We start from the raw sequence: 12,932 nt of genomic DNA on the forward strand, positions 1-12,932 counted from the left end.
TAATTTTTAAAACAGAATCCACAGCCATGACATCAAACCCCTGTGTGCATGCACTAAAACCTGGCTAGCTCAGCTACATTTTGAGTTCAATACCAATTTCTATTTCAATTGAATGAGGTTCTCAATTAACAAGTGTAGAATTGAGAAATATTTTTTGAACATTATTCAAAAGTAATTTGAGTACAATCACTATGCTATACCTAATGAGTCTAATTAACAGGTTAAATAAAACTGAATAAAATCTATAATAATAATTATACAATATTTACAATAAGTAACAGTAAAAAGTAGTATAAAATATACAATGTTATGACATATTTTGAACCATTTTATGGGATTAAGCTGCTCATAGACATCCTTGAAAGTTGAAGAATCTGGATAAAAATAACTGCTAATAGGAAAATTGTTCAGCTTGACCACTTAAAGAAACTAAATTCTATCGGAGGGGAAAAAATCCCAGTAAAATGAAGTAAATAAAAAAGAAACAAGCAAGATGATCAGAGAAAAACTAAACTTTAAAGCTATCATTGATAGAATTCAATTCCCTTCCAAGGCCCTCAGTGTGGATTAATTAAGTTAACCCGTACTCTCCTCAATTTCGGAAAACTTCTTTTTTTGTCAAACCATAAGCAGGTGCAAAAGCTGGTGAACATTTGTTCCTTTTGAACATCAAATCAAGTTTACAGAGAAATCAACACTCCATCCGGGACTGGCGGCTTTGATTGCTTTTTAGTTTTGTCAGCTCCTTTCTCCTCTTTCGTGCCTCTGCTGCAGCAACTGCATCCACTAGATTTTTACCTGTGCATATGAACTGTTCTTGTTTCTTTTCCAGTGAATAAGGTTTGATATGAGAAGCTGTTGAAGATATGTTGGTATCGGAAGCGGAATGTAATTGAAGCTCAGGTTCTTGCTTGACTACATGAGCATGTCCATTACAATCAACTGCAGGTCCATGGAACATTTCTATTTGACATCTTGTTTTCTGCTCACCTCCATCCAAAGAAAAATTTGGAGTGGCATGGTCAGGGTCATTACTAGATCTGGATTCTGTCCAGTCAGAAGCTTCTGTTTTCAGTTTGATAGGTAGAGTTGCATGATAATCCACATTTTCCACTCTATTTAAGGATAAACTAGTACTGCATTGTTCACCTAGAGGAAGATTATCTTGTTTATCTTCTAGGCCACTAGAAGGTGGTGGTTGTCCATTTCCAATTTCTGGTGGAGGGTATAACCAAGGACATGGAAACATGTACAATGGATTTTGTGTTTGATTGTCATTTACAAGGTTATTTTGCTTGTGAGGAGATTCAGACTCAGCAGGACATGATACATATACATGTGATGGAATGGCAATGGAATTAAATGGTGTATGTTGTAATTGAACTTGTTTAGAAGACTGAAAAATGGCAGGCCAAAATAACTGTCTAACCGGAAAATGGTTATAAATAAACCATGGACTATTACCATGCATAGGTGCTGCCTCAGCCACAGATAACTCCTGCTCAACAGGAGCTTTTTCCATTTTTGTGTTTATTGACTTAGTTACCTGCAAACAAAAGCAAATGTCAATTTTCCTGTAATTATTTACTTTTGCAAACAAGGAGTTATACCATACTTAAGTAGTTCTTCCATATAAAACATCTTACTTGTGCTTTTAAGAGCTTATTTGTAGTCTCTAAAGACTGATACTCTTTCAAAGCCAACTCCTTCTTCTTTTCACCACCACCACAACATGTAGAAGAGTAAATGATTATAAAAACATCAAAGAGATGAAATTAAAGAGAAAGAAAATATTAAAGGAAGACAGAAAAGGTAGCTTCATAATAAGAAGTAACAAAAAATTGAATAATAACATACCCTCTTCAGGTTTTCATTTTCCATCACTAAGGTTGCAGCTTTTCTGTTTAACTCCTCAGTCAGAGCCTGAAGCATTTCATAAAAAAGAAAAGAAAATAAACTGCTCAATATTTCAATGAGAAATCAACAAGCCAGAACAATAATTATAGATTGTAGACATTGGTGTAAACTAATAAAAGGTTGTTTAAGCCTTTTCTTTTCTAGTATAGATTATAGAAGTCCTGAACTTTTTTAAGCACTTATTACAAATTTACCTGTTCAGGTAAGTAACTTAGGAATGAAGTCTACAATAATGATTATGTAAACTATAAACTATAGATTTTAGAGTCTTCTGGTCCTGTAAAAATATGTGTCTTTAAACTGGACAATATAGAAATGAAACTTCTAATCTGAAAGTTTAGCTTCATAGATTTTGCTAATTTAAATATAGATTTAACATGAAGTTGCTCACGAAGGCATCCTGAGATTCACGACCATAACGTTGCAAGTGTAGAAGAGTCTTTCATTTTTAACCATCCACTCATGTTTTCCCCAAAAGGAAGACCCAAAGATGGTAACGACTTTGTGACATGTTTGTGGTATCATAGTTCATGACAAATACAAGCGCTGTTAAATATTTCCTTTACATGATATATTTAATTTAAATAGTATAGAAAAATTAGAGTATCACCATCTATAACCATATAACCAAAGGAATTGTCACATAACCGTGCATTTGGGCTCATTACAAGTAATGATGGTTAAAGAAATTTGACTGTGAGGTGATAGCTTATATAAACACTTGTGGCTAGTGGCAAACCGGGACTGGGCTATTCTACAGGTTTGAAGGATGTTATAAAATGTGATGTTCTAGGATCATGGATACATTCATTTGCTACAAGAACAGCTTAAATGATCGTTGAAGTAATTGGTACAATGTGAATAAGCAATGTCCAATTAACAACAATGCCAAGGAGGGAATGAATAATTAATGGAACCGTTAATCTGATGACTCCTAGATGGGAGTGGTGATCATCATCGAGTACAAACAATGTATATGTCTATCCACAAAAAATGTTCTCAAGGGAAAAACATAGAAGTCAAGATTGATAGTTCAACAAAACATTAAACACACCAAACACGAGCTAGTTAGGGTGTATTTGGTTTATATTTTGGGCTGTCCTTAAGCAAATTTAAACAATGGTCAACTTATCTGCCGATGTAAATACCTGCCTGCGGCGAATTGTCTGCCTAGCGGACTCTCTATTTGCCAATACCCTTCGTATCCTCCGTGCTTCTTTTTCTTCCTGAACAGAAACCCGGTGAGTACAAGTATCCCCTGGAATTGAAGTAAAAGAAATTTCAGTCTCTTATACCTCGGTTAAATTACGTCTTGACTTATTGCAGTGAGTAGTCTTAGGTAAATCAGCATTCTGCTCCACCTTCATGTTTCTTAAGCAGTCACTCTCCTGAGTCCTTTCTGTTTCTACTGATGTAGTACTATATATTTTCCCATCTAGCTGCTGACCTGAAACAGCTTGGCCCTGCCATAAATTAAATCATTTCAAAATTCTTTCATAAAATGTTCCAACTTGGTCACACACTCCTTTAATTATTGGAATTGGATGTGTGCAATTGACTTATCCATTTTTTGCTATAACAAGGAATAAAATGATCAAGTTAGATAAGTTTGTATTTTCTCTCCAGAAGTAACAAAATAACAAGACCAAAAGGGATGAAGAAAATATACTCAGAAATGGATGTTCCATTAACAACAATTACCATATTAGAAAGAAAGAGAAAAATCAAAATCAATTCAATAAACAAGTATCAGTGTTGTCAATTCCATAATGTGGTAAATAGTAGTTTGTTCAGTTAACAACACTTTGTACTAAATCACATATCACATAACAATGGTGATTTGTTCAAATTCTGCTAACAATAGCTGTTATTTGGCAACACTAACAAATATTAAACATGTTTTTAGCTTGTTGCATTCCTATATTGGTATTTGGTACTACTTCAGCATTACAACAAAATAGCTATTGCATTGAAGGCATGAATTTCCTATAACGAGCACTAAAAAACAGTGTACACAATAAATTTAACAGTCATGAAAAGTGAAAAAAGAGCTAGAACACAAAACTGAACCTGGGTTTTTTTCTCTGTTCAGTTCCCAAACAAGGACAAGAAAATGCAACCCAAAATCAACAAGTCTTAACTAACTAATTTGACTTCTTTAAAGTGAGTAAATAGTGAAAATGTTAACAGTCATATTTCAACGCATGCTTATTTGTTATTCAAGTGCGCATATAATATGAATAATTGGTTTGTTCATCAAGAGATCATCATATTACTCGGTTTATATAGAATAAGGTGAATAATAATAATCTTTTGTTTTACACACAATTCCACATGCATGCAATTCAAATATGTGATTGATTGCATTCATTTGATTGTTAATAAATATAATCAGTGTTACAACTTACAACACATTAATCATCAAATTAACCATGATTTTGAACGTAGTTAACTACACTTTTTAGGTGTTCAAATAAATATACATGATGTATTTATTAATCATCCAAATTGTATTCAAATATATATGATTTTCAAGTGTTCAATTCAAATGTATATGATATCTATATCTATTAATCCCAATTTGTGCTCAAATATACGCCAGAAAATCGTGCTGTAGTTAATTGTGTTAAGTGAGATAGTTAACAAGTTGTATACCTGACGTAATTAATTACTACATATTTAAACTGTTTATCCATCTAAATTTGACGAAATTTATGTGTCAAAATAATGCAATATCTAGAGTGTCTAAGGTTCGAACCTCAGCTTTTGTATATCATGTGATTTATCTGCCAACTGATCTAAGCTTACCGTAACAAAAATATGTATACAGTATATCTATAAGCTAATGTTATGTAAATTCGAAATAGTTGACTAGAGTTTACGTCAAATCAACAGCAGTATAAGTGTTTCTCGTGGTCAAATAATAGTTGAAATTGAACTATAATTAAACAGATTAAGTAGAAAAACTCATCTACTTAAATTAAAGTAAAGTAATTAATTACCTGCAGATGTTGAGGAGGATCCGAGTGAGGAATGAGTGAATCGGGTGAGTGAGTTGTTTGGCGCATTGCTAGTCGCGCCAAGTAAGCTAGAGTCTCCGCCGCCTCAATTTCCTCTGTCTTAACCGAACGATCCTCCGAAGCACAGGAAGAGGATGAAGAAGATGATGAAGTAGGAGAGAAGGAAAGAGAAGAAGAAGTTGAATCATAGCGCTTATCTGATTCCATATTGGTTGGTTAGAGAAAGAAAGAGGATAATGGAAGTAACCGTCGTAAGAGGAAAGAAAGAATGAAGAGAAGAAGGTAATGTGTATGTATGTATGTAGTATTACATTAGTCATCATCATTACACTGGTTGATAGATGAAGCAATGGCATCATAGCAGAAGAAGGGTGTGAATGAGTGACACGTGTCATGCCAGATTGAATATGGACAAGTTTCGTAATAAGCAACCATGTATCTTCAATTGCCACGTTGTTAGAAATATTAAAATTTTAGATGGAGGGTTGGAGGTAGTGAAAGGATTAAGGAGTGTATTATTAATTTGTTTATTAAGAATTTAATGTTAGATGAGAAAGCTTATGATATTCCTAAAGTTCCTAATTTAATTATGGCTTAATTAGTAAAATGGTCCTTAAAGATATTTTTGGTTTCAGATTGGTTCCTTAAAGAAAAAAAGGTCCAAATAAGTCCCTTAAAGAAAAAAAGTCTGAATAGGTCCCTTAAAGACATCTCCGTTAATCAGTTTGGTCCCTAAAAAGAGGTCTAAATAGGACCAAACTGATTAACGGAGATGTCTTTAAGGGACCTATTCAGACTTTTTTTTCTTTAATGGACCTATTTGGACCTTTTTTTCTTTAAGGGACCAATCTTAAACCAAAAATATCTTTAAGGGATCATTTTACTAATTAAGCCTTTAATTATAGATCCATCAATGGAGGCTATTCTTGATGTGCCTTTTTTTGCCTCGCTCCATGATGATACGTTAGTATGACAGGAGGTTAAGTTTGGGTGTTACATTGTTAAATCCAGGTACAATTTACGCATGAAGCATATTGTGTCAAGTGACAAGTTTCATGCGGAGGGTGCGTGGTGGAACAATATATGTAAATTTCAAGCTCCGCATAAAGCAAGACACTTACTTTGGCGATTGTGTTAGGGATGTATTTCAAAAATGTGTCAATTATTACAAAGGCGTGTGGAGTGTGCAACGCGATTTTTGTATGTGATTATGAGATGTACGATGATATTCACGTGTTATTCGAATGTAGTGCAACAATTGAGCTAACACACTAGGATGATATTCACGTGTCTTGCTAGGAGAGTCAATTTTTAGGTTAATTTTCGTAGATTTAAAATTATTCAATTTCGGTCTTCGGTAATGCGAAGGAAAAACTCCTCACGTTTTAGTATATAATATTAGTGTCTATTACAAAAATATTAACTTCGTCAATGCAGGTTGACATAACATTATTTTTTTTTTTTTAACTTGGTATTTTTTGCTTTGTATGGATTTAGTCCACCGAAATTGGCATCAGGGAGAATTAAACCTGAGACCTTGAGAGGAACATACTCCAAGAACCCAAGCCAACACCACTAAACCAACCCCACGTGTGTTTTGACACAACATTATTGACTTAAATTACGGGTACAAACACTATCAACATATATTATCCTTAATCTATTACTAATATATTAAAATCGATTACCACCAAAGTTACTAATTTATCCTTAGTACTTTTAACCACGTAGCAACTTGCAAGTTTTATATCCTTCATTGTAATTTCACTTAAAAAAAATTAAAAATGTATATAGAAACAACATAAGATAAATACAAAAAAATAATATTATATTATATAGGAATCTATGCATAAAAATTGGAAAGAAAAAAAAAATTATATATTTTGGTCAATAAAAATAAATTATCGAAATAATATAGAAAAATAAGCCGAATACATAAAAATAGGAATATAGAAATAGAAACGTAAACAATAACTATATTAAAAAAACATAAATAATATTTTTCATCAAAAAAAAAATTAAATAAATAATATTACTACCAAGTTCACTACTAACTATTAATAATTATAATAAAATAAAGTTAATTACTATCAAATTTACTAAATTACCCTAGATATTCCTAATAAAATTTCTAATTTTCGATTAAAAAACATATAGGGACTATTATTTGTCACTGAAACATAAAAAATTGGATAAATAAATTTTACAAAAAATAACACAATAGTTTCTCTTATAAATAACAATATTTTATTCTAAATAAATTTTTTACATTAAGATAATGATAAACTTAAATATTGAATTAAAGTTAATGGCTCGCACGGGTCTTTAAACTAGTTATACTTTTAAAATGAAAAATATACAAGTTCTTCGTATTTAGTTTCTTAACCAGTAATTTGACTTCAACATTTTTTTTTTCTTTTCAATTTTTTGTTTATTAACATATAATTATTTCTCTCATAACATCAACACACTTACTCGGTGTGATTTTAAATGGATCCTATTAATTTTCTACCTATATATCTATCTCTTATAAATGGAGCCGTGTATTACTGTATTTCATTCTGGCTCAAAACCAACCGAATCTATAACCACAATACTAGAAGACAAGAACAAAATCTCTACCTCTTCCCCTCAAGTAACCAAATCGTAGCGTCATATGCGTGACAGTATGGGTATGATTTATATTTGGGAAATTTCTCATCAAAAATAGTTTAGAAAATCTAGCCAATTAAATTATTATTAGTGTTGCAAGTAACATCCTTAACAAGAGTTAGCTTAACAAATCCTGTTTATCTAGCAAAGACAAATCTCAGATTGCCTATTGACATTGTAAAGTACTAATTAATTAATTAATGAACTAATTGGTCTTAGGCTAAATAAGCACACGTGAAACCCATAATGAAACATAAAAAATTAAAGATACACTTATACATCACACATTCTTTTCAATGTATCCATCAGTATCGGTATATTTCATTATTTTTGTATCTACATTTGAATTTCGATTTTAATGTGTGACATACATGGGACCCACCTTTCTGCACAAAACAAAAACAATTATCAATGGCATGGAAGACATTGCTGAAAACGGAACACAAAAACAAACCAAACCAAAACAAACACTTCTTACACATTTCTCTCCTTCTACCAAGCTTCTTCTCCGTATCTTCAATGCGCATCTAGGGTTTCTCTCTCTTTTCCCGTTTCCACGTTTTTCTTCACTTCAAGTACCACAGCTTCAAACTTTTACTTCCACTTTCACTTTCTGGTATTGATTCTGTTCTTGATTCACCGTTTTTGCTTATTCTATACGCTCTGATTTGTCTGCATCTTTAAACTTAGATTTCATCTCTTTTACTTATTTGAGTTTATTTCTATTCTAAGCTTTGGAAAATTAGTAGTAGTTGTTGTTGGATTCTGGATTTCTAATTATGTCCCCATTTATAGATTTTTTTTTTTTTTGTGAAGTTTTTTTTTTGTTTGTATGAATTTACATTTCTCCTGATCTGTTGATTGATTAAACTCATTGCTTAAGTTTTTTTATTAGATGAAATGAAATTCAATTTCACGTGTTTTTTGAAAAGGATATGTAATTTATTTAAATTAATTTTTTAAGACTCGGTATCGGGTCAAAGGATCAACTAATTAGAGGAAACCAATCCCACCGTCCACTATTCGGGGCTCATTTAAAGTCTGTATGGACTTGCTCAACACGGAATGTGGCACCGGGATGATTGGAACTTGCGGCCTGGAGATGAACACACTCCAGGCCCCAAGCCTTCATGACTAGGCCAACCCATGTGGGTTATGCCATTTTTGTGTGAATGTTTTCTGGTATAATCTTCAAATTAAACTAAGATTTTAGAATTAATTAAATAGTGACTGACAATAGAACATTTTCAACTTGTTTCTTTTCCTATTTCTTATTAGTTAAATTATTATAGTTTTTGTTTCAAGTTTTGATTTTGCTAATGGTTTTAAATGTTAATCATTGTATCAGGGTTTGAAGTGTCATGCAGATGGTAAAAGAGTGTGTATAAGTTCAAATTTGCTTCTACCAAAGAATGGTTTGGATTCATTGTTGTGGAAGTTGGATTTTATGAAAAAGTTGAGTTAGCACATCATTTTTTTACTTATAATGGGTTCATTTTCTGGCGCTTGTGAAATAGTTGAAGCAAGAGAGGATTTAAGTAAAGGGAAAGGTGTTGTAGGGATTTGCCAGTCCAATTCTCGATGCAAAACGTCTGAGAAAAATAAGAAGCCTTTGGTGTTGAACCTGGGATACAAGGATTATATTGATGATGATATTAACAAGCTGTTTGAATCATTTTCTCTTAAATCTTCATCAAGGGATTTGGGCATGTCACAAGATGGTACGAGTCATAAGCTGAAAAACACCTTAAAAAAGCCAATGACAATGGGTGTTCCTCGGTCTCCACGAGTTGGAACTTCTGAGGCTGCTAATTTGAAGCAGGCATTGAGAGACCTTTGTATATCTAAGGCCTCAGAAGTGGCTGCTATGAAACGGTTGTCAAAGTCAACAGCTTCTCCAAGAATATCTGAGGTTGGGAGGATACAAACATTGTACAGTTCAGTTGTAGATGAAACTGGTCATTCTGGGCCTTATATTGCTGAGAGTAAAGGGCACAGAAAAGAAATCTCTGTAGTGCCAGAAAAAGGCAAGTCGCCCTTGTTGGATAAAACATCTCAATCTCATCAAACTACCCAAATCACATCATCGAGCCAAGCCATCAATTCTGCTTGGGAAATCGCTGTTGCAACTACTCAACTTGATTCCGGGACTTCATCGATGCAAAGAGATTCAGCATGTTCATCGAGTAAAACTGGGTTTCAATCACGGCACGTGGTACCCGTTCAACCAGAAAAACAAACATCTGCATCTTATCAATCTCTTTATAATGCATCTGAAAGTAAATTAGAGTTGCCTGTACACGCTTCTTCCCCTAAAAAGTTAGGAAATAAAGTGGTTGTGTCCAATACTGGACGGAAAGGTAGGTTGCAGACAGCATCTTCTTCATCTACTTCTGTAAGTGGCACCAAAGTTAACAAACAGCCACACCACTCCCCTCACACAGTTAAAATGGTCATCAAGAACAAGAATCTGAGTAAGAAGAAAGTGAAGGAGGAGGATTCAGGTTCTTCATCATGTGATCCTACATCAAATGAAGTTAGTAAGTCTGTTCCTGGCACAGCTGGACTGATTTGTGAAAGATGTAGGTGTGCTTTAGAAAATACAGGTGAAGAAAAAAACAAAGAGATTATGACCGCGGACTCTACTAGTCCTGGAAATGGAGTGAACTCTGGTTCAAATAAACCTGATTTGGCATCAACTAGCGGTACTATAAACAAAGGCTGCAAAGCAGTTGCAAAGGTGGTGAAGAACACCAAGTTGAAAGAACAACTTGAGTTTTCACAAAGCTCAAAGAGTAGTCAAGGTGAGTACAGTAGTAGTACTAGTACCAGTGATGAGAGCAACATGAGTGGCTCAAGTTTCGGCAGTAGGCCTCACATGTCAAAGGATGTTAGGTGGGAAGCCATTCGACGTGCTCAAATGCTGCATGGAGCCTTGGGCTTGAGACATTTCAATCTTTTGAAGAAACTTGGTTGTGGAGACATTGGGACTGTTTATCTCGCTGAACTAATTGGCACAAGCTGTTTGTTTGCTATTAAGGTCATGGACATCGAATTTTTGGCAAGGCGGAAGAAGATACCTAGGGCTCAAACTGAAAAAGAAATATTAAGGATGCTGGACCATCCGTTTCTTCCTACCTTGTATGTGCAATTTACATCAGATAATCTCTCATGTTTGGTCATGGAGTATTGTCCAGGTGGAGATCTTCATGTTCTACGGCAGAAGCAGCCCGATAGATGTTTCTCGGAGCTAGCAGCAAGGTAAGAAACTAAGAAGTATTGATTAATATGTTAGCATTGTATTTTCTGCAAGGTCAGAAATAACATGCATCCTCCTTCTTGCTCAATTTGAGTTGTGCAACAAATGATATGTTGGCTTAATTATTTCCTGATACACACTAATACTTAATTAATTCGCATAACTGCTCTTGCTGAATATGCTTGTTCTTTATTGCTTAACCATGCAACATACCGGTGCTTCCGCAGGGGTTCGCAGGCCTTCATTACTAAAGCTATTTTATTTTTAAGTTTGATACCATAGTAGTATGAATTTAAAAGTTGGTAAGTTGAAATTATAACTTATTAATTCGCATAACCATTCTTGCTGAATATGCTTGTGCTTTATTGCTTAAATATAATAATATGGTTCTATGAATCATAGGCTGCTACATTGATTAAGAATACTTTTGCACTGTTGCAACTTGTTCTATTTGAAGAATCTACATAAAGTTAGCAGTTTGTTGCACTTTGATTGTTCTTACTTGGAATAATACATTCTTTGTGGATAGAAACTTTGTTCCTTCTTTAAATTTTAGAGTTAAAACAGTTAGAGAACAAACTCTGTCAGTGGCCCTGTGGTTACTGGGCGATTTTCGTGCAATTGGTTCTGGAATACATGTTGCATATGTCCTTTTCCCATGATTCAGCCAGGAATGTAATTTTCTCCTGTATCTACCTACTAAATCACCAGCCTCTTACTGCCACCGCCCCTTGTATATTTCTTAAACCTGGCAGCATTTTCCCTTAATCTGACCTCTGTTCTTGATTTCCCTTTTTTCTAGCATTGACAAAGGAGATATTGTCTCAATTATGAATTAACCTTTGTAATAATTTATTTGCACATTATATTATGGAAACCAATTTGCTGTTTCTGAAACTTCCATACATGTATTATGCAGGTTTTATGTTGCTGAAGTCCTCCTTGCTTTGGAGTACTTGCACATGCTTGGAGTTGTTTATCGTGATTTAAAACCTGAAAACATTCTTGTTCGAGAAGACGGCCACATTATGCTCACTGATTTTGATCTGTCGTTGAGGTGTGCTGTTAGCCCAACACTTCTGAAGTCATCTTATGATGTTGAATCTACAAAAATTTCTCGTCTTAGTGCACAATCAAGTTGTATCGAACCATTCTGTATTGAACCATCTTGTCAAGTTACATGCTTCAGCCCCAGATTCCTACCGGCTTCAGCAAAAGCAAGGAAATTAAAAGTTGATCCTGTTGCCCAGGTCAGATCACTGCCACAGCTTGTGGCCGAGCCCACAGATGCAAGATCAAACTCATTTGTTGGTACACACGAATACTTGGCGCCTGAGATCATCAAAGAAGAGGGTCATGGAGCTGCAGTTGACTGGTGGACATTTGGCGTTTTTCTGTATGAGCTTTTATATGGTAGAACACCCTTTAAAGGTTCTAACAATGAAGAAACATTAGCAAACGTGGTATTGCAAAGTCTTAGATTCTCTGATGACCCATTTGTTAGTTTCGAAGCGATGGACCTGATTAGAGGGTTGTTGGTTAAAGAGCCTGAAAACCGTTTGGGTTCACAGAGAGGAGCTGCTGAGATTAAAAAACATCCCTTCTTCGAGGGTCTTAACTGGGCCTTAATTCGTTGTGCTACCCCACCAGAACTTCCAGAGTTTTGTGATTTTGAAGTTTTAGACACGGCCTCACAAGGCAAGGGTGCTAAGTATTTAGAGTGTAATGTAGGAGAGCACGTCGAATTCGAGTTGTTTTAAAGACACTACTCTCTGTCGAGAGTGACATTTCCGTTTATGGCTTCATGCTCCATAACGTAAAATCAAAATGTTGTTGTAACTTATATGTAACCCTATGTCCCTATTAGCAATTTAGTGTTGAATTATATCACTTTCAATGTGACATGTAGAATCTATGAAGTTTTTTTTTGACAAAATGTAGAATCTATGAAGTTAATCGCAACATTAAAGTTAATAATAACATATTCCTGAGAATAAAAAATTTCATTTACCCTGTTCATGCGCATAGGGCAAAACAATATCTTGGTCATGCAAATGCTTACTCAAATGTAATTCATTTTATAA

The 12,932-nt window shown here is 34.2% G+C and overlaps 2 protein-coding genes across 3 annotated transcripts; one reads left to right on the top strand and one right to left on the bottom strand.

Moving 5' to 3' along the window:
- Positions 1-213: 213 nt before the first annotated feature.
- LOC123890407 lies at positions 214-5,224 on the bottom strand. 2 transcript variants are annotated; one of them, XM_045940016.1, is made up of 6 exons: positions 4,920-5,224; positions 3,213-3,380; positions 3,066-3,143; positions 1,858-1,923; positions 1,647-1,709; positions 214-1,546 (listed from the first exon to the last, which is right to left on the bottom strand). In XM_045940016.1, exons 1-6 carry the CDS (start codon positions 5,142-5,144, stop codon positions 692-694), a joined length of 1,455 nt encoding a protein of 484 aa, XP_045795972.1. In that variant the 5' UTR covers positions 5,145-5,224; the 3' UTR covers positions 214-691. The 2 variants fall into 2 exon arrangements, with proteins under 2 accessions (XP_045795972.1, XP_045795971.1); XM_045940015.1 differs by having other exon boundaries at positions 1,647-1,712.
- A 2,394-nt stretch (positions 5,225-7,618) lies between these two features.
- On the top strand, positions 7,619-12,738 carry LOC123890408 (serine/threonine-protein kinase D6PKL1-like). The gene is made up of 3 exons (XM_045940017.1): positions 7,619-8,205; positions 8,938-10,850; positions 11,768-12,738. Exons 2-3 carry the CDS (start codon positions 9,076-9,078, stop codon positions 12,606-12,608), a joined length of 2,616 nt encoding a protein of 871 aa, XP_045795973.1. The 5' UTR covers positions 7,619-8,205; positions 8,938-9,075; the 3' UTR covers positions 12,609-12,738.
- Positions 12,739-12,932: the final 194 nt, after the last annotated feature.

Source organism: Trifolium pratense, linkage group LG6, assembly GCF_020283565.1.
Source record: "Trifolium pratense cultivar HEN17-A07 linkage group LG6, ARS_RC_1.1, whole genome shotgun sequence".
NCBI classification, from domain to species: domain Eukaryota; kingdom Viridiplantae; phylum Streptophyta; class Magnoliopsida; order Fabales; family Fabaceae; genus Trifolium; species Trifolium pratense.

What these genes read in the sequence shown, in the direction of transcription:
- LOC123890407 (XM_045940015.1), bottom strand. Translation starts at nt 5,144, where the DNA reads ATGGAATCAGATAAGCGCTATGATTCAACTTCTTCTTCTCTTTCCTTC. An exon ending in AGACAATTCGCCGCAGGCAG is followed by an intron (nt 1,924 to 3,065) that starts GTATTTACATCG and finishes GAAATGCTTCAG; the next exon opens with GCTCTGACTGAGGAGTTAAA. An exon ending in AAAATGAAAACCTGAAGAGG is followed by an intron (nt 1,713 to 1,857) that starts GTATGTTATTAT and finishes GGTGGTGAAAAG; the next exon opens with AAGAAGGAGTTGGCTTTGAA.
- LOC123890408 (XM_045940017.1), top strand. Translation starts at nt 9,076, where the DNA reads ATGGGTTCATTTTCTGGCGCTTGTGAAATAGTTGAAGCAAGAGAGGAT. An exon ending in TTCTCGGAGCTAGCAGCAAG is followed by an intron (nt 10,851 to 11,767) that starts GTAAGAAACTAA and finishes TGTATTATGCAG; the next exon opens with GTTTTATGTTGCTGAAGTCC.